The 24,064-nt window shown below is 53.7% G+C and overlaps 6 protein-coding genes across 6 annotated transcripts; 3 read left to right on the top strand and 3 right to left on the bottom strand.

Annotated features, from left to right (window-relative positions):
- Positions 1-8: 8 nt before the first annotated feature.
- On the bottom strand, positions 9-1,574 carry MAM_06114 (monooxygenase, FAD-binding protein; the record flags this gene model as incomplete). The annotated part of the gene is made up of 1 exon (XM_040824912.1): positions 9-1,574. The coding sequence occupies one exon, from the start codon at positions 1,572-1,574 to the stop codon at positions 9-11; it is 1,566 nt and encodes a 521-aa protein (XP_040677075.1).
- A 2,736-nt stretch (positions 1,575-4,310) lies between these two features.
- On the top strand, positions 4,311-5,449 carry MAM_06113 (carbohydrate-binding protein; the record flags this gene model as incomplete). The annotated part of the gene is made up of 2 exons (XM_040824911.1): positions 4,311-4,467; positions 4,533-5,449. 2 exons carry the CDS (start codon positions 4,311-4,313, stop codon positions 5,447-5,449), a joined length of 1,074 nt encoding a protein of 357 aa, XP_040677074.1.
- Positions 5,450-10,279: 4,830 nt separating this feature from the next.
- On the bottom strand, positions 10,280-10,975 carry MAM_06112 (uncharacterized protein; the record flags this gene model as incomplete). The annotated part of the gene is made up of 2 exons (XM_040824910.1): positions 10,280-10,477; positions 10,625-10,975. The coding sequence occupies 2 exons, from the start codon at positions 10,973-10,975 to the stop codon at positions 10,280-10,282; spliced, it is 549 nt and encodes a 182-aa protein (XP_040677073.1).
- A 1,458-nt stretch (positions 10,976-12,433) lies between these two features.
- MAM_06111 (uncharacterized protein) lies at positions 12,434-14,102 on the bottom strand (the record flags this gene model as incomplete). The annotated part of the gene is made up of 2 exons (XM_040824909.1): positions 12,434-13,720; positions 13,770-14,102. 2 exons carry the CDS (start codon positions 14,100-14,102, stop codon positions 12,434-12,436), a joined length of 1,620 nt encoding a protein of 539 aa, XP_040677072.1.
- Positions 14,103-18,990: 4,888 nt separating this feature from the next.
- MAM_06110 (uncharacterized protein) lies at positions 18,991-20,451 on the top strand (the record flags this gene model as incomplete). Its single annotated transcript, XM_040824908.1, has 1 exon — positions 18,991-20,451. The coding sequence occupies one exon, from the start codon at positions 18,991-18,993 to the stop codon at positions 20,449-20,451; it is 1,461 nt and encodes a 486-aa protein (XP_040677071.1).
- Positions 20,452-21,955: 1,504 nt separating this feature from the next.
- MAM_06109 (uncharacterized protein) lies at positions 21,956-22,738 on the top strand (the record flags this gene model as incomplete). Its single annotated transcript, XM_040824907.1, has 3 exons — positions 21,956-22,070; positions 22,186-22,270; positions 22,357-22,738. 3 exons carry the CDS (start codon positions 21,956-21,958, stop codon positions 22,736-22,738), a joined length of 582 nt encoding a protein of 193 aa, XP_040677070.1.
- Between the last annotated feature and the right edge of the window lie 1,326 nt (positions 22,739-24,064).

The raw sequence follows: 24,064 nt of genomic DNA, 5'->3' as shown, positions 1-24,064 counted from the left end.
TTCTCGCCTTATCCCCCAAAAGAACGCAATCGGATCTGACGACGTTCAAAGTACCGCTCTATAGCACTGACATCCACCCCACTCTGAATCATTGCCACGTAGCCATCGGGACGTAGAATGCAGACTACATCGCGAGTCAATCCTGCAGAAGCATACTCGGGGGTCCATTCAAATGCGGTCAACCCCAAGCCGTGGTCATGACACCAAGTCAACAGGGTGTCTGTCGCAGTTCCATAGACGTGGACCTGCCATTTCATCGAGGCAAGAGACTCGTAGTTGCTGATTCCATCCACCACAACCCATGGCAAACGTTGCCCGCCCTCCAGCCTGCCCACACGGCCTGAAGCAAGTGACATTCCACAGTAGTTCAGTGTGATCTGTGATAACGTTCTGAACATGAACCGGCGCACAGCCCGGCATGAAAGCAGCATCGGGACCAGTACCGGTATGCCCTTGGTGCGGATGAATCGCGCAACCGTTCCTTCTGCCGTGGCCAAGGTGAAGGCGCGGTCCGTTGTAGAAACCAGGCGATTGGCAAAGCGAGCCCTTTCCTCTTGGTATGTATCCAACAAGCCATCTTCCGCATCGCCCGCGAGCACAGCGGCCATTTTCCACGCCAGATTGATGGAGTCGCCGATGCCCGTGTTCATTCCTTGGCCGCCGGCTGGGCTGTGGACGTGAGCGGCGTCTCCGAGCAGAAACGCGCGCCCTTTGCGGAAGTGGTCCGCGACTCGGTGGTGCACGCGGTACGTGGAGAACCAGTTGACCTTGCCTACTTGGAGCTTCATCTGCTCGATGGCGCGGCCGCTCACATGGTCAAAGGACAGGTGCTGCGATGCGGCGGAGGACTTGGAGTGCCGGACCGTGCCAATGAGCCGCGCGCGACCCCGAGTTGCGAGAGGAAAGATGGCCAAGAAGTCGGCCTCGTCGAGACATACATGTAGCTCGCCGTCCATGGCCAGGCCCGCGCCGGCAATGTCGGCAACATAAAACATTTGATCGTAGATGCCGCCGGGAAAGGATATGCCGAGAGTCTTGCGCACGACAGAGTGCGATCCGTCGCAGCCGGCCAAGTATCCTGCCCTGACTACCTCTTCCTTTCCATCTGCTTTCTTCAACGACGCCACTATCTGTGCATCGGCGCCCTCGTCTTTGAACGAAACCAACTCCGTTTGCCATTCGACACTTGTGCCAAAGTCTTTGTGCAGCCTCTCCGTCAGCATTTGCTCATGTTGGTCCTGCGGATAGATTTGGATAAAAGGATGAGACGTCAGATCCTCCCCGATCTGGGCAAGCGGCACCCGAAAAGCGCGACGACCCTTGACCCAGGCATTAACCCCGACTACTGTGTGGCCTGTCTTGATGACGTCGTCTGCAAGCTCCGGGTCGAACTGGGCGTAGAGTTCGAGGATGCGCGCCTGCACGGCGAGCGCGCGGGTCGACGTTGCCGCGTGTGCGGCCTTGTCGATGAGTCGGACTTTGACGCCAAATTTTGAAAGCCAAAGGGCAAGGACAAGACCCGTTGGCCCGGCGCCGACGACAAGGACGCTGCCGGCAGAGTCGTGCGTCGGCATGGCCGTCCTATTATTGACGTAGGCTGTATGTATGTGCGGCGGTGATGTTCCGGAATAGTCTTCTTTGTTCCCTTGTAAATCACCAGCACAGGATAACACTGGCGAGAACCCACGAATTTCACATGATCCAGAGTCTGAACAAAAGGCGAGACCTGTTTGTTGTCTCGCCGGATGCCGGATGACCCGGCTCGTGATGCCCCCGGCGACACGGACTTTAATTTTGCCGACTCTCCTCCCTTTGTACGCGAAAAGTAGCGTGCAGCGCCGCAAGGCCGGGGAAAACGATTGGGCCGGGAGGGTGCAAGCAATCCGCGTTGAACACGTTGACCTGATGTAGATCGGAGACTCGGAACCGTCGGCGACAGGTGGAGCCCGACCTCCGACATGAACCACACAAATTAGCCCGCTTTGGGCCGGTCCAACATTACTGTTTTAGGAATACCGGGCAAATGCGAGCCGGGTGACGGATCTCGGCAAGCCCGCTGCCCAATTCAAACATAATTGCAAGAAGCTACTAGGGACTTGTGGTTGTGAGAGCGTGTCTGCATTGCGTTTTTCGCATCGTCATTCCTCCACATGCTGTATCAGTACAGTATGTCGTTAGCAGCCGGTATGATGTCGTCCCTGTTAGATGAGCTAGTGGTAATCTTGCAAGGACTTTGGCGGTGGCTACTGGCAGGGGACTCTTTGCTAATCATATGCCTCTCCATTTCGTCTATTACACTTGGTGAGTGGAGGCGCAGCAAGTCTTCGAGTAGAAGTAGCTTGCCCCCCTGAGAAGAGAGGTAGGTACTGCGATAGCTATTCATGCTCTCGAACCCCCGTAATGTCTCCCCTGGCCCATCATTCAGGGTTCAGGCTGTACGAGCAGGTTGATCCTGTAGAGAACGAATCTCTATTGGCGACATGTGACAAGGGCTCAAAAGAGGACTTGGGGCGGCAACTCAATTCAAACTGCAATAACACGCCTTGTGATCAACTGCCCGTAGTATTGTGCAAGGTTGTCGTGCCCACAGGCTTTTCTTCACGCAGAATCCTTCTGCTCCAGGTCTCGTGGTCATGGCCCTTGTGTGATCGTGACACCATGCGCATTACTACAGCTGGATCAAGTCTCATGCTGGTTTGACAACGCGTTGGCAACGTACGATTCGGCGCATACAATGTCCGTCGACAGACTCACTACTTGATTGTGCAGTCGCTTGCCTTTCCAAAAGTAATTGAAATTTCTCCGTGTAGCTCCAGACTGTGATTGGATGTGCCTCGTCTCGACCTCAACAGGACGGCGTTGGGTCTCTAGACGCGTCAACTGGGCGAAAAGTGGCCATGCATCTGAGCAGGCTACCTCGGCATGGTATATTTCTTGTCCTTTCTCTTTGAATAATATTCATTGCATGAGCATAAATCACATCTCCCAACGCTGTCGTGTTGTATGCAACTGTCAATACAACACGGAACTGGCAACATCGGCTTCCGAGAGGCATGTCTCAGTGAGCACAGTCTTGAACCTCGTCGAAAATTCCACGATATAAGCGACACGTCACAAAAGATTCGGCATTTACGAGACCAGATGCGTGAAAAAGTGGAAGGTCCAGAATATCACCAGAGTTACACCGCGTCCCCGCGGCCACGGCGACGTTCCGTTACCAGGCGAGATTGTCGAGCTTGCAACGCGCCCGCAAAGACAAACAGCGCATAACGACTACAGCACATCTCATCTCGTCATCACAATCATTCCAAACGGCGCACGCAGATCAACTGAGCGCTACGGAGTATTGTATGTCGAAACATGGGTCCAAGTGTGCAGGCGTCCTTGGGTAACCCGACAAGACACGCGGGGAAAATGAGGCTGTGAGGAACGGAGAGGGGTCTCCCGTGGCCTGCATATTCGGGCCAAAATAGTTCGGGCTACATCTCCAGCCAACCGGTACGAGAGGACAACAGGACGGTGGACGCAATGAAACGAGACGTGCTACGTGACGACGTGACATGAATGCCTGCGATTCGTGTCCGGCGTGATATCTACCCGTCAGAACGTATAGAGCGTCATCTTTGTGTTTATGATTGTCAGCGTCGCAATATTGATTCTCCCATACGTAAGCTTGCTTGGGCATATGCAGCGCCGATTGGCGATTGTTCTGAATCCCTCTGCATGGCGACTGTGGCGGATGGCCGCAAAGGGACTCACAGTTGCCTTGTTTCATGCTTGGAGGGACAAAAGACAGGTTCACCCCAGGATATATTGTTATCTGTTGCTTTTACGGATACATTGGCAGACAGCCCGTGCAGTCAAGGTCAGAAATGGACATGATGCTGGCTGTAGACCGAAAAGCAAGCAGCCGCAAATGGAAGTCGCATGGTACATGACACCAGTGGTTTGCTTGTCACATTGGATGGGCGAAGCAACTGTTAGTAGCCCTGGCCGATGTAAGAGTCGAATGGGACTTTGTACAGTCATGATTCTCTGACTTGATGCGGGTAATCTCCAATGGGTAGCATCAAGGCATGCGAGAAGCGTGACGCAGCGGGGCACCACATGATCCAAACCTCGACTGTATGTCTGTCTCAGCTCATCGGCTTCTGAAGATGCAAATGGAATGGAATATGCTTGGGCAGAAAAGAAAATGCCAGTGACCAGGTCCTAGAATAGTTCATTTTGAAAACTCGGGACGCCAACACTTCTACGTCTATAAATAGGCAAGGTTGGACACTTTGCGTCCAGCTCTGGGCCTGATCAACATGCACTTCCTGACGCTCATCATGTTGAAGAATTCACTCCTGTGTTGCGTTTCTCTCCTCGCCATCACACCTCAAGTGTGTGACGCCAGAGTGGTTGAGAGAGAGAAGCGCGCCTCGGCGGCTCTGGCTTGGAAGGCATTAGGTGGTTCAATCGTAGGTAGGTCCTGTCTGACAGCCACCCTTATGCCATGGAATACCCAGGACTTGGTCTGACATGGATAGGTCACCCTGGTGTTGTGTCATGGGCACCTGATCGGACAGATGTCTTCGTCAGAGGAAGTGACAACGCCGTATACCACAAAGCGCAAACTGGCCCTCCCGGCACAGCATGGTGGCCCAGTGACGCAGGCTACCAGGCCCTTGGTGGTTCCATCATTAGCGACGTGACGGTCGTATCTCGCGGTTATAACATGCTTGACGCCTTTGTTATTGGCGCCGATAACGCTTGCTACCACGGGTGGTGGAATGGAAGCTACTGGAGCTCATGGGGAACTTTGGGTGGTGCCTTTGGCGGCGATATAAGTGCCGTGGCATGGGGAAATGGCAGATTGGACTTGTTCGGCCGTGGTTTGGATAACGCACTCTGGCACAGGGCCTGGGACGGGTCCGGATGGAGTGGATGGGAGAGCCTCGGGGGCGTGATTGTGGGCAGTCCAAGGGCTGTTTCCTGGGGCGTGAACCGACTTGATGTGCTTGCGAGAGGCACGAACAATCAGGTATATCATATAGCCTGGAACGGATCGTTGTGGTCAGCCTGGTACAACCATGGTGCGGTGGTGCTGGAAGATATCACGGTTGTTTCCAAGGCTCCAGACAGACTAGACCTGTTTGCTCGGGGAGCAGATAATGCGCTGTACCAGAAGAACTGGAATGGGGCAGCTTGGAGTGACTGGATCAACCTCGGCGGAGTCGTGATGTCCCGACCATCGGCAACAACTTGGGGGGGCAGGTATATCACGGTTGCTGCACAAGGCACCAACAACGCTGTGTACCTGAAGCAGTTTAACGGAAACTCATGGGGTGACTGGCGATCTATCGGTGGTGCGGTGGCGGAAGCACCAGTCATCAACCCCCTTGGTTCCTTTGACGCGCCGGTCTTTGCTAGAGGGACCAACGCTGGCTTATCTGTATACGAGTAGACGGGCACAAGGGATCAACTTTAGCGTTACCTGACGCTCTACATCCTTGGCTGACGGGTTCTGAATTCGATCACACATCGCCAAGTGCATGATACAATTAATACTACAAACAGACAGGATTATGCGTAAATGGTACTACATGATATTAGTGACGCATAGCAGCACAAGGTATGGCATGAAGTGTAGTTCGATATTAAAGTGTGTATTGAAAGATGCCTACATGTGTGAGGAGCTATCGTTATGCCGTGGTTGCCAGCAACGGTATTGCTGTGCTGGGGTTGCCGCAGTTAATACGTAACTGTGCCCGCGAGGCATGACGAGCCCTTTACTCCTCCTACCCGCGAGAGCTACTCTGTATATATACAAGAACATGCCTGTATGTTGAACCTGCCCATGATGACTGGCATCAAGGGGTTGATACCTCGTGCGTGCCTGGTTGGGCCGTACTCCGTACTTCGTAGGCTCCTGCCTGTAATGCCTGGTGTGTATGGCGGTGTGGATGACCGTTTGCTGAATCCTTGCAGTGTAGGTAGTACTCCGTAACAGAAGGAAAAAGGAAACACACCAGGCCGTGTTGACATGAGCCGTTGGCCTGTTGACCCGTTGACCCGTTGATCTCGCACGTATCGCAGCCGTAGGTGACGCAAGGCGTTTGCAAATCATTAATTGTAATTTTATTTCTCATTTCGACGACTAACCAAGCACGCAACATCGGCAAGGCGGAGCCCGCCTGCCAGGACCGCGCGAGCTGCGAGGGCTAAAGTAGAACATCTCCCCCTCGGCAGACCAGGAGTTCAACTTTGCTCATCACCCACTCTGAGCACACCACGACACGGAATCCCCGACTCCTGGTGTGCCCGCATACAAAGCAAAGCGACGGGGCTCTTTTTTGACACTGTTTTCGGGGCGGAGCACATCCTGAAAACACCACGGAGAACTTGACAGCCGCTGCCGATATCACGCGTTTCCAACAGCAACTTGAAAAGTCCTTGAGGAGCCTCGACAGCTTAGAAGAGAGTTCCAGGGACTCTGAGAACAGGTCCAGCGTCTCGGCCTTCGCATTAATGCTCAGTGGGTGCTTGTTTACACGACCCAATAATTCTGCCCGACTCGAGTTGCGTCTCCGGCACAGCAAGATTGACGTGGCGTTCTGAATACGAGAACACGAGGTATACTCCAAACACAGGCACGCATGTGTTCACAAAGAGAATATGCTAATGAGCCAGTATATTTTTACTTCCGTTATACTGAAGCACAAACTCTTGGAGTCTAGAGTTGCGTTGCAAATATCTCAAAGTTGAATTTTGGCCGCTGCGTTGGGCCGTGCTAAAGCGTTGGAAACGAGGGTACTAGTTCACCACACATAGTTTATGACCGCAGTTGAGAATGAGCTCACCATGGCATGCCAGATTCGGGGAAGCTGGTGCTACTGTCAGTCAAGGCTCGATCCGCGTAGTGCCCTGAAAGGGGATGTGCTTCAAAAATCAGCAACCTTCCGTCGACGCATCTTGTCCCCACTTTCTCTCGTTCCAACGACATCTTGTTACAACGTACAAAACACAGAGGGGTTCTCATCTCATGTATATCGCCAAATGTGCCCTCTGATATGCGAAAGCGATGACGCAAGCAATCGCTCATAAATATACAAGGGACTAGCAGTGGCAAAACGGGCGAGACTTCAAGCTATCGTCCTGTGTCATTCAGTAACATGCCTCAGTTCAGGTCAGTAGCTGTGACATAGGCAGACAGACTTGAACGCAGGGAGAAACGAGTCGTAGCAGCCGTCAGGCTCCATCCTCCTGTGACATGTCAGAAGGTCGCCCCCAGAATCGCGGCACATGATGCGGGATTTTGCGACCCATACTTGCAATGTCGGAAAACTTTATCCCGTCCCATTCTGGTTTTCGGCCAAGATTAGTCACGATAACCGGCGTGATGCGCCAAGTCTGCTTGTTCCATCAACAGAGGCAGTCGTACGCGACATTTATAGCTTCGGCACACCCGCACTTTCAACATCTGGCTACTTGCGTATGAAGCTGGACTGGCCTGTATTCGGCCCACGCAACGCCGCGTGGCTACAAAGCCACCTACCACGCAGATATTTGTGCAATTGCAGCGCCCATTTCCCGCCCGCAGATGTCTCTTTTGGCAGACTTCGCTCCTCAAGGCTTTGATGCGCGAACCGCGACCCGCGTCACTAATGACGGGCAGATATATCATATCATATATGATGAGGCCGTGTGACAGCCGGGGGCCCCTCGAGTTTCTCGGAGTGGGGCCGAGAGCCGCTCGGGACTCCGGAGCCCGTGGGGGCGTGGCACAATTAAGCTACTCGGCAGATAATAAACTTGAGCCCACATGTACGCGCCTTGCGCCATGCACCATGCGACTTCAAAACGCAGAGGTGCTCCCAGAGCACGGCGCTAGTGTCAACGAGGTGTTTGCAAAGTCTTGTGCTGCTCCTGTTAACAGGATACCGCTGAAGATCGTGACCAACTTACTCCTTCCCAGAGAAAGAGAGGGATCTCGAGGGTACGTATGGCCTGACAGAGGTGACAACTGACTCGTTAGACAGATGAAAGGTGTTGTCCGTGTGACAGTCTAGCGAGTATACTGGCGACTGACTGGATGATTCCAACCAACATCCGAAGCTGAAGAAGGAGAAGGAAGAATAACGCGATAGTCACCCCGCTACAAACAGCCTAGGTTACTCCTATCCGCTGCGTCGCTTTAATCTGCCGTTGATCTTATCGAACCCTCTCCCCTTAAATATCCGTTCTTCTCCGCGACAAATGCCTTGATTTCCTCGACCTTCTTGGCAACTAATTCTGCAACCAGAATCCTCTTTTCGGTTGTACACCAGATAGCTTTGCAATCTGGTTCCTTTTGCTCCACAAAGCGTTCCTCGCCAAAGTAGACGTGCACTTTACCTCTAGCTAATCCGGCTGCTGCCCTCGAAACTGTATTCCAGTACAGCAAGTCTTTTTCAGAATTCGGCAAGTCCATCTTGACAATCAACATCTCTACAGTGAATCGATTGTTTTCCTCTGGCATGTTCTTCAGCATCAGCTGGTGATATATCAGACCAGAACACCATTCTCTCGCGAAGATTCTCGTATCCCGGCTGTCCCTCGAGACGTATAAACTGATTTATGAAGTCGACTTCAAGAGAAGGCTTAGTTCCAAGATGAGAGTTCACGGGGGTCTCGCTCGGTTGGCAAATTCGACTTGCTACGGTGCTGAGGACTGTTGTGGTGGGAGTCTGTCCTGTGCCTGGCATAGATTGCATGTCCAACGCTATATTTCCTGTCGACAGGACTTTGTATCGCTGAAGGGGTTTCGCTCGACGGAGGCAAGGCCTGATCACGTCGGGCTAGCACATCTGCTCGTATTCTTGCGTTAGCAAGAGCTTCATGTCAAGTTTCATGTAGTATCTATCCGGCTTGGCTGTTCCAAGATGGAAGCTGGCCAAGTCTTACCATCTTTCTAAGCGACATTTTTTGTTGCGTCAGCAGGAGCACCGACGACCTGAGCAAACAGGGCCGAGAATGCCACGATTGACAAGGCTCCCTTGAGAACACGCATGTTGAAGGCAATGAAATGTAGTATCAATATCTGCTGTCAATATGATGGGAGTCCTGCGAGGTCTGGCGTCTCGAAATTTCAAGGTGATATAGAGCCGGCTTTATATTTCCCATGCTGGTGAGCTCTCGAGACGCGGTTTCAATACAAAGAACCCCCCTCAAGAGCAGCACGCTGACGGGCCGGCTCTCAGATGGCCTCACACCGCTATTAACTATGACCCTTGCCATGATACTTGGCCTGTTTTGAGGCATAAGTACAGGAAGATTATACAGTAATGTGTATCTTTTCGAAGCATGGTCTGATCTTGTTTACAAAAGCATGTCAAGGTTGCCCGAGAGGGGCTGGAGCCTGGGACCCTGCAAAGCACATCAAGGCTGACCGACGGCAAAAACCGCTTACATGATTACGCACCTGGAGTTTTTCATCAGTCCCCAGCTTGTTGTAAATGTGTGCACTCCAAAGTACTTGCAAAGATATGGTCATGGACTAGCTCAACGAGCCACCGCGGGTGCCAGCCGTAGTCATCACGGCGGGCTCCCGGACCCCGGCCGTTGGGTCAAAAGGGTGCGTAATGAACAAGCCGGCTGTTCTTTGCTCGCTTAATTGGCACTTTATACTTGAGTAGGCGGTCCACGAAGAGGTGCGCTAGGTCGGGCTTTAGCCCCGTCCATATCAGGTGGATTGAATATCTAGCCATGTGATATACATGGAAAAAAAATAGTACATGTAGGAACTGTAGCGCTTAGTACTTCTTTTTCAAGAGGCTTATGTAATTCTCTCTTTTGCAGCTTTATAACAAGGCTTTTCGTATCATCTACGTGGCATCTAGCTTCGACGCCCTCTGCCACACTACAAGCTTGACTTTGTCTTGCAGCCCAGACAAGAGTCTGCAGACGAATAAATAAACAAGTGAGCCACGGCGGTTACCAGCAATCTGCAGGGAAACCAATGGACCAGAGCCCTGGCACTGTTTTCCTGACAAGCGGCGTGGCGACGTGCTGAAAGATGTTTATTGTTGGTCACTTTTTTATTCGCAACGGTCTGACTCTGAGAATATCTCTGGCGGCTGGGTACTCCTTGCTCCTCGTGGTGTTTGTCTTTTCAAATCCACGAGCTCAAGCGGTCAAGTCTCAGCACATGGCATCAAACGCCTTATGTTTGAGCCTGGCACTGATTCTCCCGGATTAGTCGTTAACAATAGCACCTTGAGGAGCCTTTTTCATTTCACCGTCAGCCGGGTGCACATTATTGGCACCACAGAGGCCTACCAACGTCGCCCTTCCCGCTTGGAACCAGGCACGTGGTGAAGAGGGCCTGGCAATCTTCTGTCAGGCCCATCTTCTGTGCCGTTTCCATGGACTGCACGCTGCCGGCATATATTCTTCCTCCCGCGATTGTGGCGTTTCGCAAGACCTTGTGAGCGGCGTGCAGATCGCCCGTGAGCTGCGACGCTTGATGTAGCGTAAGGATTTTGTATGTTGACAGATAGGTTGTGGCCGTTGAGAAAAAGTCGTCCGATTTGAGATGCTGAATTAGTCGTTCTATTTGGAGACGCCATCCAGCTCTTAGCTTCATCATCAGGAAATCCACGTTGTAGAGTTTCATCCGCTCATGCTCTGCTTCAAACCAATCCTTGACCCCTTCTGCCATCTGAAGTGCTAGGGCGATTTCCCAGAACCCAGTGATCAGTAGAGCATCTTCAACAAAGCATAACTCGGTGTTGGCCACGTCAACATGTCCCCGTTCTACATCATTTGCAAGCTGTAAAGCGCAGCCGATGCCGGGCAGGATGGACGTCACGACTGCGGCCTTCTCCAAGACGGTAAAGTCGCGTGAAAATACATCCGCCACGGCTTTGCTGTAAAGGGCGACTCCGACAACAGCCAACGCGCCCTCTCCGAGCTTGGCGGACAGCCCTGTGATTCTTTCAGTCCGGGACATGCCATCAAACTTGGGCAGTCGTTCATTTAGCTCCTCGTATAGCTGGTCAACCTGACCACGCTTTTGTAGTTGAATTCCGTCAGGAGATTGTCGAAACTCTCTTTGGATTTCTGCTCGGCTACCGCAATCAGCTCCGCCTCCTCGACGGGCCCCTCCTCGACGGCTTTCTCGGCCGTCGGGCGATCCTTTTCTACTGTGCCGTAATCGCAGGGACCAGTGTCTCGTCGGCAGGGGTTCTTGGGATCTCCTACCGCTAGCCGGTATGCTGTCGCCCACTCCTCAATCTCGGTAGCTATAGCCTTGGCCTCGTCGACGCCCTCCTAAAAGATGGAGTATTCTGCTTGGGCGATGTTTGCCTCGTCTGTTATAGCGGCATCGGGCGATGCTTCTTCTTTTCCTCCCATCATCGCAAAGGACTCCTGGAGTATGGCCCATACCGCCCGAGGGTTCTTCACCAGGAGCTCGATGAATTCCTCCTGCTCTCCACCATCTAGCTGCTTGCGAACTGATTCTAGTTCTTTGTGGGCTTTTCGGACACCCTCCATCTGGTCTACGGCTGCTTTGACTAATTTTTCCACAAACTCTTCTATTCCATGGTGATATTTTGCCAAGCTAGCCCGTGGCCTGTGCCCGCTCGCTCACACGGACATGTTCAGTTTTCAAGTATCATCGCTTCGTTCTACGACGCCCACGGGACATTGCGTCCGCCGCCTGGCAATGGGTCGCCCGTAGGCATTACGAAATGGAAATCGAGCCACCCCACTAACACGAGAATAGAGTGGAAGTTTCATATCATAAAGGCTTGGCTGTTTTCTTGCCATTCACAGATACGGCGTGTTCCACACCAACCAGCACAGGCAATCCCCTGTCTGACCCCTTTCATGCTAAATAATGTGCTGGCATATAGCACGGAAGGCATACGACGTAGATGTCTCGACATAGTCCAAGCTTCTTTGCACTCTTCTTCGAACACAGCCTTTCGCTGCCTATCCGCCTCTGCTAACGCTGCCGCTTCACTAAACAGGCACTTCTTTAGAGCACTTCGGCCCGATTCGCATATCAAACACTTTGGTGCTGGTCCTTGGTTTTCGAAAAGATCCTAATACCACGGGCATCCACGAGTGAGTTTTGACTGCCAACACATCGACGACGTTCGCCGATGCCGCCACTGTATGACCAAATACGGGAAAATCAGGAACTACTGTGGTTGGATTCACTATTGAGTATTATTTGCTCCTTCAACATTTGTTTCTCACCGACCTGTAAAAACTCTTGTCACTCAAGTTCAATGGCTTTGGCTCACGTTCCATCAAGGAGGTCCTCCTTGCTTAAACGGTAGAAGCTTGCACTTGCGCAACTGCACATCCTACTCGCCAATACCTTTGCCATTTCCTTCGTCACTTGCTGGCAGTCTAGTCCTCTTACTCTTGTTGGACATGTAATTCGGTGTTGGCGGGCCTACCCTCTCTTGTTCCTTTTTGACAGCTCTTCAAGCTCACTTATGTTGGTCCGGGTTTGACTCTTGTATGAACTGCGTCCCAAGGAGTCATGCGGCGAGACTAGTTGCCTGGTTCGCTTGGATCCAACCGGCAGTCCATTGCCAGAGCTAGATGTGAAGCTGGTCACGAAACTCAAATCTTGGTCTTCTGCTGCAGCCAATATGGTCGATGCTTGGCTAGAGTTTGGAGGGACGCAAGACTGCGATGCGTCGAGTACCTCTACATTTTCTCCAACACTTTCGTCGCAGGCCTTGGCGGTTTGTTCCTTGAGGAAATTCTGCGCACTAGGCCCATCTTCATCGTCCTGTTGACCATCTTGACTCGCGTGACGCGGATTCGCGGCGTGAATGAACTGATCCCGATAGCGCTGCGCTAGATCTCTAGCGTTTCGAAAGGCAGTGGCTCCACGCCGATAAGTGTGAATATTGCCTGTCATTCCCCAAGTATCTATCTGCGTCATATGATACTCTGGCCGAGCCCCTGGGCCAGTTGGAGCTGTGGTATGGTGAGCGTAGAGCTGAAGCGTTCCGGTAGCAGGATGGTATGTTGAGCTGTAAGTATAGGCATTGCCGTCATAACTATCACTAGGCTTGCCATAATTCTGCAGCGTGTGCATAGCCCGGGCACCATATGCTCCGCTGTAGCATGCCTGTCTTTGTGCGACTGAGGCGTTCCCGTTAGGTCCCTTGGCCTCTATGAAGAAATTGGCCGCCACTGGAACACTTGGGTGCTTTGTAGGAATGACTCTTTGCCTGACTTTATCGTCCTTTCTTACCTCAACGCAAAGATCTGCAAGATCAGCGCCGTCAAAATGATCTGGCTTTGGTCTGACGACGTTTCTACTAGTAAGAGGTTCAAGCTCGGTGAAGAGAGCATTCTGCTTGCTAGGAATGCGAGAACTTCCACTAATAATGGGAATGACATCGGCCATGACATCAGATTCAAATACAACATCTTCATTTTTCCTCTGAAATGTCTCAAACTGTTCTTCTGTGAATTGTGACGGAGACAAGGATGCGCGGCTTTGTTCCAAACTGATCCTTGTTTCGTCCATGTTTAACGCTTTGGATTTGCGATTGTTCATGTATACACCATAGTCTCGAAGGTGCTGATCAAACTCCTTCCCATACCTCGATGAGCCGCTTCTAGAAATTACACTTGTCGCTTTCGTGAAGTGTGTTTGTCGACTTCTTGAACTAGACTGGGTGTTTTCCATCGTTGGATGAATTCGTGTCTTGCTCGAAAACTAAGGCACGTCAGTTAGTCGTAAAATAGAGCCGTCCATGCTGTCATACGTCTCTAAGGTGCCGCATATCGGGGCCACCCCGCCTTGAATATCGAGAGAGATTCTTGGGCACTGGACCTATAGAGCTGGTTCGCGTCTCGGTATTTGATAGTGCGTCGTTCCTCCGATCCAACTCAAGCAGGACGTTAAGCGTTAGGGGTACCTTAGATAGATCGTCGTAGAAAGCTGGGGGGGATTTGGGAGCGAGAGCTTGAGCACTTGTCGATTTACGCTTCTTTGTGAGGTGATCTTTTTGCAGGAAGTCGTGTCCGATCGCTCGTTTGCGAATTTTCTCACTCGCCATAGGTGATGGCGACGTGAAAGAGTGACGGATGGGAGACATGGCCAAGGTCGTGCTCGGCGGCCGCCTTGAGACGCGCCAGGGGAGTCATCTGCACGCAGCACGGTTCGGTGAGATTGCATCGCGTTTCAATGCGGGGAAAGCGGTTTTGCAGAAGCAAGACGGTTGGCCGACCGTTAGCCGCCTGGCGGGAATGTGCAAGATATCATGCGTGCAGGAGCGCGAATGCAATTGAAACGCGGAGCACAATGGACAGCATGAAGACAAAATGTTTGGTGGCGATTTACCCTAACGTCCGTCATGTCGCGCTAACCTATTTCGGTCAATTCCCCTTCTTTCTACCAGCCCGCTTCTCATCCGATCCCAGTCTCCAGTCCATTTGCCTTGCCATGTCATCATCTTGTCGTGATTAGGGACACAAAATTCACCGCAGGATCGGAGAGGGAGGCTTTGGCATCGTCTACGTCGGTTCGTTTTACTATCCTATTGTTTCTCTATATGCTTGATCGGGATCGATATCGAGACGAAGGAAGAGGTCGCAATAAATCTCACTCCAACCCGGGACGGCCCTGCGGCTCTTCAATATGAAGCAGAGACATATGGCGCATTATCCGGCGGTGTCAGTATACCACAGGTCTAGTGGTTCGGCCCGGAAGGTGTCTTTTTTGTTATCACGCACGAGCTTCTACGACTACCTCTAGAAGACCTCGTCGATTACTGAGACCCAAAATTCTCTCTTAAGACAGTTCTTCCTGTTGCCGATCAGGCGATTCGCTGAGCCAAACGCATTCATAACAAGGGCTTTCTACACTATGACATCATACTGGGTAATCTCGTGCTAGGAGTTGGAAATGATGGCAACATATTTGACACGGTTGACTTCAGCCTCGCAAGAAATATGGATGCAGCTGAGGGCGTGGGATATGGGAAGTTCGCCCTGTTGAAGGCACTGCTTGGTATGCCAGCCTCAATAACCAGGGCTCTCAGTACGTTACATCCAGCAATGACGATGTGCATAAAATTGACAGATATAGCTTAGTCTCGGCGATGATCTCGAATCTTTGGGATATGTCCTTGTGTACTTCGCCTGTAGCTCGCTACTGTGGCAAGGCTTGAGGGCACCGGCTGATAAGGTGCGAACAGAGCTAACCGAGCGAAAGAAAACATATACAACAGCGATGGATCTTTGCGAAGGGCTGTTTGATGAGTTTGCCACGTACCCAACGTACACTGGGTCACTTCAGCCTGCCGAAAAAGCCGGATTATGCGTACCTTCTCAAACAATCCAGGGCGCAAGTTGCAATACGACAACAGATTTGTGTCCGAGTACCAAGGCGGGTTCGTCGGGGATGCCGCACGACGACTGGTTTGTCTTTGTGGTTTCTGTGAAAGAGCAGCATAACCACTCGGATAAGGCAGCGCAATCGTACGTTCGTAACGCCGCTGCTCGCCTGCTAGGATACGATAAATTGGTCCGGTCGCCATGACAAAACGTGGTCACCGCTGCAGAGTTAGAAGGGAACCAGCTTTCTTTAATTAGCTAGGGTCAAAGCTGGAACGAAAACATGCGAGTGTACGGAGTAGTTTGCCGGCTATTACTGCAACGCGTTAGAACTGATAGCTCGACCGAGACCTCCAGCGTCCTTCCTAATTCTAACGGCAAAGCTATTCCCCTAATAATTACGACTTTGGCAGTTTTGCGAACTCGGGGTTCAAAGGCAAACTGTTCTTTCCAATCGCTAGAGGAGAAAATTAATTCTCTGCGACAAAAGATTTAGCGTCTTAGATGTTGACTTGCTCGAGTACCTTTAATTATTGCCAGTTACACCCACTCCGTACCTCGAGCCCATACAAGTCCCAAGATACTCCGTAGAGTGGTTTGGTGACGCGAATAATCTGCACATACAACATCGACTTCTTTCCAGGGCATATGCGTGAGAGAAAGAAAAGTACGCGGATACTCCTAAGAAGCTACATCAAAAATCACAAGAGGGCGGTTGACTCTTTTGGTTGTACGGAGTACTTAGCATCAGCCATGTCGATTATGCCGACGTCTAAAACTACCATACGGGGTATGTACTCCGTAATGTAAGCTTTTTTTTTTCTTCTTTTTTCTTCTTTTTTTTAACTCCTTGGAAGGGTGTGATGGGCCCACCTCATCATAACCAGCAAAACCCGGTCTACAGCCGTCGGCCAATCAACCAGTGACAACAACGGCCCTGGCGCTTACGTCCTCTTTATGCTTGCCAGAGCCGGGTCAAATTTCAATAACCTCTTTTGCGTTCCCCCGTGCTGTTCTTTGGCGACGCCTTCACTCAACTAGGCGGCCGAGGGTGGACTCGGAGGCCACGACCAAAACCAAGTGGGGTGAGCGGCCATGGATGTGGAGATTGCTGGATCAATCAGCTCCTGAGAGCAGAGCAACGAGCATGCAGGGGCCGAAACCTCAAACCTCTCCCCCGGCCTCCCCCCGCCCTCGCTCTTCACAATTTTTCCATTGTTGACCTCATTTACGTGCCGTCGCAGCAAACAGCCATACAGGATGGCGTCGGAACCGGCCGTGGGGAACAAACCCAAGCACGTCTACAAAATCACCGCCTCTGCGCCACCGAATCCCTTGCCCGTCGTTTACCCGCCTTCAGAGTTGGACCAAGCCGACGGGTTCATACATCTTAGCACGGCAGCTCAGGGACGCACAGAAACAGTCTACAAGTCGGAACCCTGTCGGACTTGACTACTAATTCCCGGTTGTAGGTGCCCTCGACTGCAGACATGTTCTTCGGCCACGTGTCGGAGCTGTGGATTGTGAAGATCCAAGTCGACACGCTCGCCACGCTCGCCACGCACCGTATCGAATGGCACGGTCATGGGTGCGTGCACCTGTACGGAGATTTCGGCGCCCAAGACGTTGTGTGCGTGCAAAAGTGTGTGAGGCAGCAAGAAACATGGTCTGAGTGTCTGGAGGGCGCAGCATGGCTCGTCTGAAGCAGGTGGGAATGTCTACGACGCCAGGTCGCATCACCTCATCGGTACACGGCCATGAGCACGAGTGGAATTTTCCAACTTTGCCATGCTTGGGGTACATTTTGTAGTGTGCTGGTACGTCCAACCAACTCGTCGCAGGACGGTGGTATGCACGACAAGCGCGTCATCACGGGAGACAGACCAGAGGTGCCCTCATCGGGCCATGCTGTAACTTCAGGCTGGGTAGACAAGGCTTGGACGTCATATCTATTGCTGCCCTGCCTTAATTCTGCGTGTGGACTCTGTTCCACCGCCTGGTCATGGCACCGCGCCTCTCGTCACGCCGCATGCCGATTTTCCCGTCGGCAATCGCAAGACTGACAGCCGTCATGGTGCTGTGGTTCTTTAAAGACGCCAAACTATGCCGGCATTGTGGGCGTCGCGACTCGGAGCAGTGCGTACCGTCAACCGCTAGGCGCTCGACGCGACATTCGACTGGTTATATGCGACATATTTCAGAGTCAAGAGAGACATCCACAGAGTGATGTTTCACCTTGCCCCACGTGGGTCGACTTTTCTGTGAGGCGGCGGGGCCTTAATATAATAATCACCCGGCAGGGAGGCAATAAACTCCGGTGGTTACCGTTCATGTAGGGGATACCAGCTTCGCCATGGAACCGGGGTGGTGGACGCAGTTGGTGGACAGGGGCAGAGTCGAACATGGAATAATAATAGCAATACATCACCCACTGCAATAACCATGCACCGAGTGAGTTGGCCGTCGTGTTGTTCCATACTTTGAGGTTGGCCATCAAGAGGGACGTACATCATGCCGTCCACGGTTTGCCAGGAAAAGAAAAAAGACGGAACCAACGGAGAAGCCACAAAACCAACATGAGGGATGCGCACACACCTCTCAGGGCCCCCCCGGTACACAACTAATAAAGGTTGACATAACGTCTTGGCAATGGCGGCCACGAACAGTCTGGAATTCTGATGCTGCGTCGGTTTCGGGGTGAGAAGTACGGAGTAGTATCGCTGCAAACCTTGTCGCATTACCCGAGACTTCTTTTTACAAACCAAGGCCATGTCCCTGAGCGAGATGGAATCGACTGCCGTAGATATGGCCTGTTCCTTGCCTTCGGCACCTCGAGAGCGTGAGCTGTTGAGCTACCACCCCATCCCGTCGATCGTCTGCGGCATCTTTTTTCCTTGCCGGTTTGCAAGGAGCTGAACGATTTGTGGAGAGTGGGTGGCCAGCAAGGATCAAGGATGCAATCAAGCAACCGCCACGGCCCATTGTTATATTTTCCGGCTTCTCCTGACTGCCCCGTGCCGATCTTCGCCCTAGCTACAGGCCTATCCATCCATGTTGGGCAACATGGCTTGTTGTACGGAGTATCAGTTCCCAGACAATAGGTGCCTCCTGTCACATTGAACTTTGGCCGGCTTTCGGTGGCGCCCAATCCCCCTGACTTGCCGACCCGGAAGTTGCTATGAAATAATGACGCCACTGCCGCTGTTCCTGCGGTGTAAAGGTGTAGTGGCGTGGCCGCGGTGGTTCTTCCTCTGCCGTGTTTCACGGCTTCCTCTGCCGTGCTTCACGGCACTTCGTATCCGTTTGCGTGGATTTTGGACAAAAATCATCCGGCTTGCTGTCTTCCCGAACCTGTTTTTGCGCTTCTTGGCATATCTATTGTCGTCCACGAGCTGCGTCGCCACGAGGGCATTGTTCCGCCCAGACCTCACGACGACTCAAGCGCATCCTGAATCAATGGCTCTGCTTGAGGACTCCCCCCCTCCTCTCCCCGAATGATTTGCGCCGTTTGCCCTGTTGCGATCAACTTGTCGACCTCGTCAACACTGAACAGGCCGGAGACGACGAAAGATTACTGCAACACCACTCCGCAGACGACTCGCAACGCGGGCAACCCCCGAGGCGCCCATTCGCTCGCCCTCGCTCACCATGGGCGTCGCAGTACGACCATTCAAGGTGCCGATGGGCAAAAGGAGGCCGGCGCTTGTTCTCACGGCGGCCACGTTCTCACTGCTGCTGCTGCTCTATCTGGGGGCGTTTGCAGACTCGGCGCTGCCCGAGCAGCTGCGCGTCTCCAAACCGTGTCGGCCCGATCTCGACCATCTGAGACGGAGCAGCTATGAGCTCACGCAGCAAATCGTCTACCACAAGCGGTGCCTGCGGGGGCTGCGCAGCGACGAAACCGCCAGGCACGTCGTCTCAGACGTTGCGCAGCCCCTGATCGAGCCCGGCGGCGGCGGCGTGCTCCAACTGAACCACGGCTGCCGCGGCGCGGCGCCCGACGACGAGCCCTGCGACGCGGTGCCCGTCCACGTGCCGCCGCCGTATCCGCGGCGCGACTACTCCGAGTTCCTGTTCGGCGTGGCGTCGTCGTCAGAGCGGCTCGTCGACTCCATCGCGCACTTTGCGCACTGGCTGGGCGACACGGACGCGCGGCTGCTCGCTATCGTCGTAGACGCGCGCTTCTCAGACGCGCAGATGCGGCGGCTGACTGCGCAGTACCGCCAGGCCGGCATCCGCTTCATCGGCGTGCGGCCGGCCAACGCGTCCATCGGCGTCAACGAGCAGCACTTCGCGGCCGTCTGCGACCTCGCGCGGCACGCCGACGCGGCCACTCGCTGGGCCGTCATCATCGACGACGACACCTTCTTCCCGTCGCTCTGGCCCGTCGCGCAGGCGCTCGGCCGCCACGACGCCGCGGTGCCGGCCTACGTCGGCGGCCTCTCGGAGAGCAGCCACGCCGTCAGCTTCCACGGCCGCATGGCCTACGGCGGCGGCGGCATCTTCCTGTCGCTCCCGCTGCTGCGCCTGCTCGAGCCCCAGGTCGACGCCTGCCTGCGCGAGAGCAGCGTCCGCGAGGGCGACGGCATGCTGCGCTACTGCGTCGAGCACAAGACGGCCGTCAACTTCACCCAGGTCCGCGGCCTGCACCAGCTCGACCTCGCCGGCGACCTGAGCGGCTTCTACGAGTCGGGCCGCATGCCGCTCAGCCTGCACCACTGGAAGACGTGGCACCGCGCCCCCGTCGACAAGATGTCCGCCGCCGTGCGCTTCTGCGGCAGCTGCCTGCTGCAGCGCTGGCGCTTCGCCCGCGACACCGTCCTGTCCAACGGCTACAGCATCGCCGTCTACCCCGGCGGCACCGCCGGCCTCGCCCTGCACCGCACCGAGGCCACCTGGGACCCCCGGGACGACGACTGGGAATGGAGCCTGGGGCCGCTGCGCGAAAGGGTGCCCGCCGCCGGCAAGAAGAGCTACCGTCTGCTCGACGCCGAGGTCGTCGGGCCCAGCCTGCGACAGCTATACGTCCACCGGGCGTCGGATGCCGTGCCCGGCGCGCCGCACGACCCTAGGGACGAGGTCGTTGAGCTGTGGTGGGATTGGGAGTGAGAGTATCTGGTGTTGGGTGGGCTTTTTTTTTTTCCCTTTTTTTTTTTTGTGGCGTTTGCAGCACGTCTTTCTGGGCGTTTAGTCTGGTGACGTGGGCATCGATGAGACGTCATTTTCACGGCGTTGGGCGCGGCGGGCCGCTTGGTTTTGCTTGTTGGAAAAAGCGAGTTGCTCACGTGTGGATAGCGTTGTGGACGAGGAATACAGGGGCTAAGCGTGTATTTAAAGTGAGGCCGTCTCCCGACCTTGTCCTCTGAGAGCTGGAGGTTAGGAATTGACAACTATCGGAACACTGTCCTTGCATCTTGATATTTCCATCAGTCGACGGTGCGACGTGTGTACTCTTGGAGTTTTGTGTTTCCAGGTGCGCAATATTCCTTATCTCGTCTTGTGCTTACACGGCCGGGTTACAATTTTTTGGTGCGACGGCCATGGAAATTGCCGATATCTGTGGCAAAGGCTCGTCTGAGGGCAGTGTAGCAAGAGTGCTTGGAGCCCGGCTCCCATTTATGCAGCAGGCTTTTGCCCTAGATCTCGTGACTAACACCCGTGTGACGTTGCCCACAGGAACACATGCACGAGATGTACCACAGTGCAGTACAGTGTAGCACACAGCAGTAGAGTTGCTGCTCATGATGGATAATGTTAGGCTAAAGCACATTCTATTTGCCCATGGTAGCACATACACTGATATAATATAGGGAGTGTAGTGGAATGTGTATGCACCAAGCTCCCACCTGCTCCACTTGAATACCTATCACGCTTTATAGTCCAGCATGATCGTATTAATTTGCCTACCAAGAGGCGGCGGACGGGCGTGAGTGCGCTCGTGGCATTGGCGGGAGACGCCGCGGGCGCGTACAGGGGGCGGACCGGGCTGGGGGCGATGCGAGCCCGCTCCAACAGCATGTTGAACTTTTTCGTCGCGGAATTGAACCGCGTGGAAAACTTGGCGCGCGCGCTAGGGCCGTCACCTGATTTCTTGCGCGTGGCGGACATAATATGTCCGCCGGCAGCCGCGATCTTCCGCACCTTCTTCTATCGTCGGCGCAGCTTTAGGTTCAGGTTCGAGGCGTAGAGATGCATCTCCTAGGCGCATCTCTTTTGGGTCTCACGGCACCGCTCGCAGGCAGTTGCGGGGCCGGGGACACAACTGGCGAAGCTAGAGTTTTATGAGTTCGCGCAGGACTCGGGGGTGCGGGAGCGGCCGCGGTGGCCGCGAGGTTCCGCCGGCGACCGTACACTCCCGCCAGGTGCCTGCCAGGTGCCTGCCAGCCGGCCAATGCGTGCCATGGCCCACAAAGGCAGACGTATTCCTTGGCTGTTCGACGGTATCGCCGCCTTTCCTTTGCACTCCGTAGCGGTCAACTGTTTCCTTTCTGCAGTGCCAGGCTGGCCAGCTTGCGGGCCTCGCCGCCGCCTCTATCCCGGTCTATGCTCAGATTCTTTGCTTCTACTGTTCAGTCCTCACTACGTCCACCAGCGCTCTGTGTAGATCCGTAAAATGGAGACCAACAGTCACATCACCACGCTGCACCAGGATGCCATCGACTCGGCCAAGATGCGCTATGACGCCGTCCGAGACGCCGTCCCTGAGGCTGTGACAGATTTCGATGGTTGTGCTTGGCATGCAACTTAGGCCAGGTATAACTATCATCCATACATACCTCTTTCCTCTTGAATTCATCTGTTTGTGCTTACCTTTCTATAGTCTTTGTTTGTGTGCCCAAACAGACGAGTTCGACAATTACGAGGGACTTGGTCCCAAGATTATCCCGCTTGAGGTTTTCAAGCTCGCAGTGGACACCGGCAAGAACTCGTATGGGGTGTTTTGTGTACACCTCGACGGTCATTCCTGTTTTGCACGCCATTCCACTGACCATGAGAGCACTGTGAGCTGAACAGCGTCCTCGCCAATTCTGCCCCGTGTGCCTCTGGCAACGAGCATTGCGACCTCGTCGACATGGGACCGAGCATCATTGCTCCTCTCATGATTGCGTATTTGAGTGATATAGGAGTAATTAGTACGAGATCCTGCACGAGATTTTTCACGGCCGCAAGATGGGCGCCTACATGGTCCAGAAGGCTGTACCAGTACTTCAACGAAGGCGACCATGACCAGGCACCCAAGTACATCTCTAATCAGCGGGATGGTTTCTTCATCAATGGCAAGCTGGGGCTCGAGGTCCGGGCGTATCGCTGGCGACGTGGCCTGCCTTGGAGCGAGAATGCTATCATGGGCAGTGAGGACTGCCCTCGCAGACAGCCGCAACAGTCCCGTCGCTGATGGACTTTGCCACCAGAGACTGCCCTGACAGGAAGGAGAAACTGGGACTCGATAGCGCTCCACTCCTCACCCCTGTTCAGTCGCCTTGGGAGATTCTGAGAAGATTGCCGTCCTCCAGCAGCGGGACGGGGAGGAAGACAGTCCTGTCGCCCGTCGTGGTGGATCGATTCCCCATTTACTGGAGCACTATCCAGGCAACTATAAAACCGATGGACCCGGCGTTGGTGGTACATTGTGTTTCCACGCTCGTTCAATGTTGCTCGGACAACAGGTTGAAAGCATTTTGTTGGTTTCCTATCGATACTTGTACAGCACAGGCGCCACATTGGGTAGATGCCCAACAAGCACAAAGCTCATATACCCGTCTCGCATATATCATATCCCTGGAATCCCATCTGCCGTCGTGACACCAGTCAGATCGCGAAAAGGCCGAAGAGCAACAAAGGCTACTACAGCGGCAACGCCAGGAACAGCACGAACGAGGAATAGATCTAGAACGACTGACTCGATGGTTAGGATGGACCTAGACTAGGTCTCATTTTGCAATCAGGGCTTATCCTAGAGATCAGGGCTCGGAGCAGATGGCTCATATTCACATATAATGACGTATGGTCTCAAAGGTCCTTCGTTCTTCCATCTGACCGACCCGACCAACGAGGGCTATACACACAAGATGGTCCCTGTCTGTGTAACCTGACTAGGCAGCTAAGGGCCTGATGCCTCGTGCCCTTGTGCCTTGGGACCCGAGCCCAACAGTGGCCTGTGAGGGCATCACGATAGCTGCAAACTTTGTGCGTTGCAGCTAGTCATGTGGTTGAGGTCTTGGACCGATAATCCCGTGCAACACATTTCTTATGAAATGAGATGGTGCTAAAGTCGTACAAGTATTCGATGTTGTTAAAAAGGTGATAAGCTGCAGGTTGGATGAGGTGCTCGTGGACTTCAAATCAACCACGATAGCAAACAACGTCGGAGCTGCGCTTCCTACGGTGCTCTTCCTATTAGTCGACTCGGCGAAATCGTGCTCGTCTTGCAAAATGTGCTCCAGCAAAAAAGCAGGCACCACTTCCGTCCGGGTCTTTTTGCAGCCGCGGACGCTTCTGCCAACAACGTCGAAAGGCGAGCCATCCAAGGCACAGAGTCCTTCATCTTGATTACATCCCCAGAGCGAGAAAGGAGCGAATTGTCACTCCAGCAGCGTCAGCAGGGCCTTGCATCTTCCCTACGCCTTGCCTACTGGTGGTAGACTGGCTACCCGGAGGGCTGAAGGGTGCTTTGTATGCTTCGCATTCCCTACTCGGGATGGAGAACCTCTGGTTGGAGCAG

The sequence above is a fragment of the Metarhizium album genome (genome assembly GCF_000804445.1).
Source record: "Metarhizium album ARSEF 1941 chromosome Unknown scaffold_18, whole genome shotgun sequence".
NCBI lineage: Eukaryota > Fungi > Ascomycota > Sordariomycetes > Hypocreales > Clavicipitaceae > Metarhizium > Metarhizium album.
This window is presented reverse-complemented; position numbering and strand designations above follow the sequence as displayed.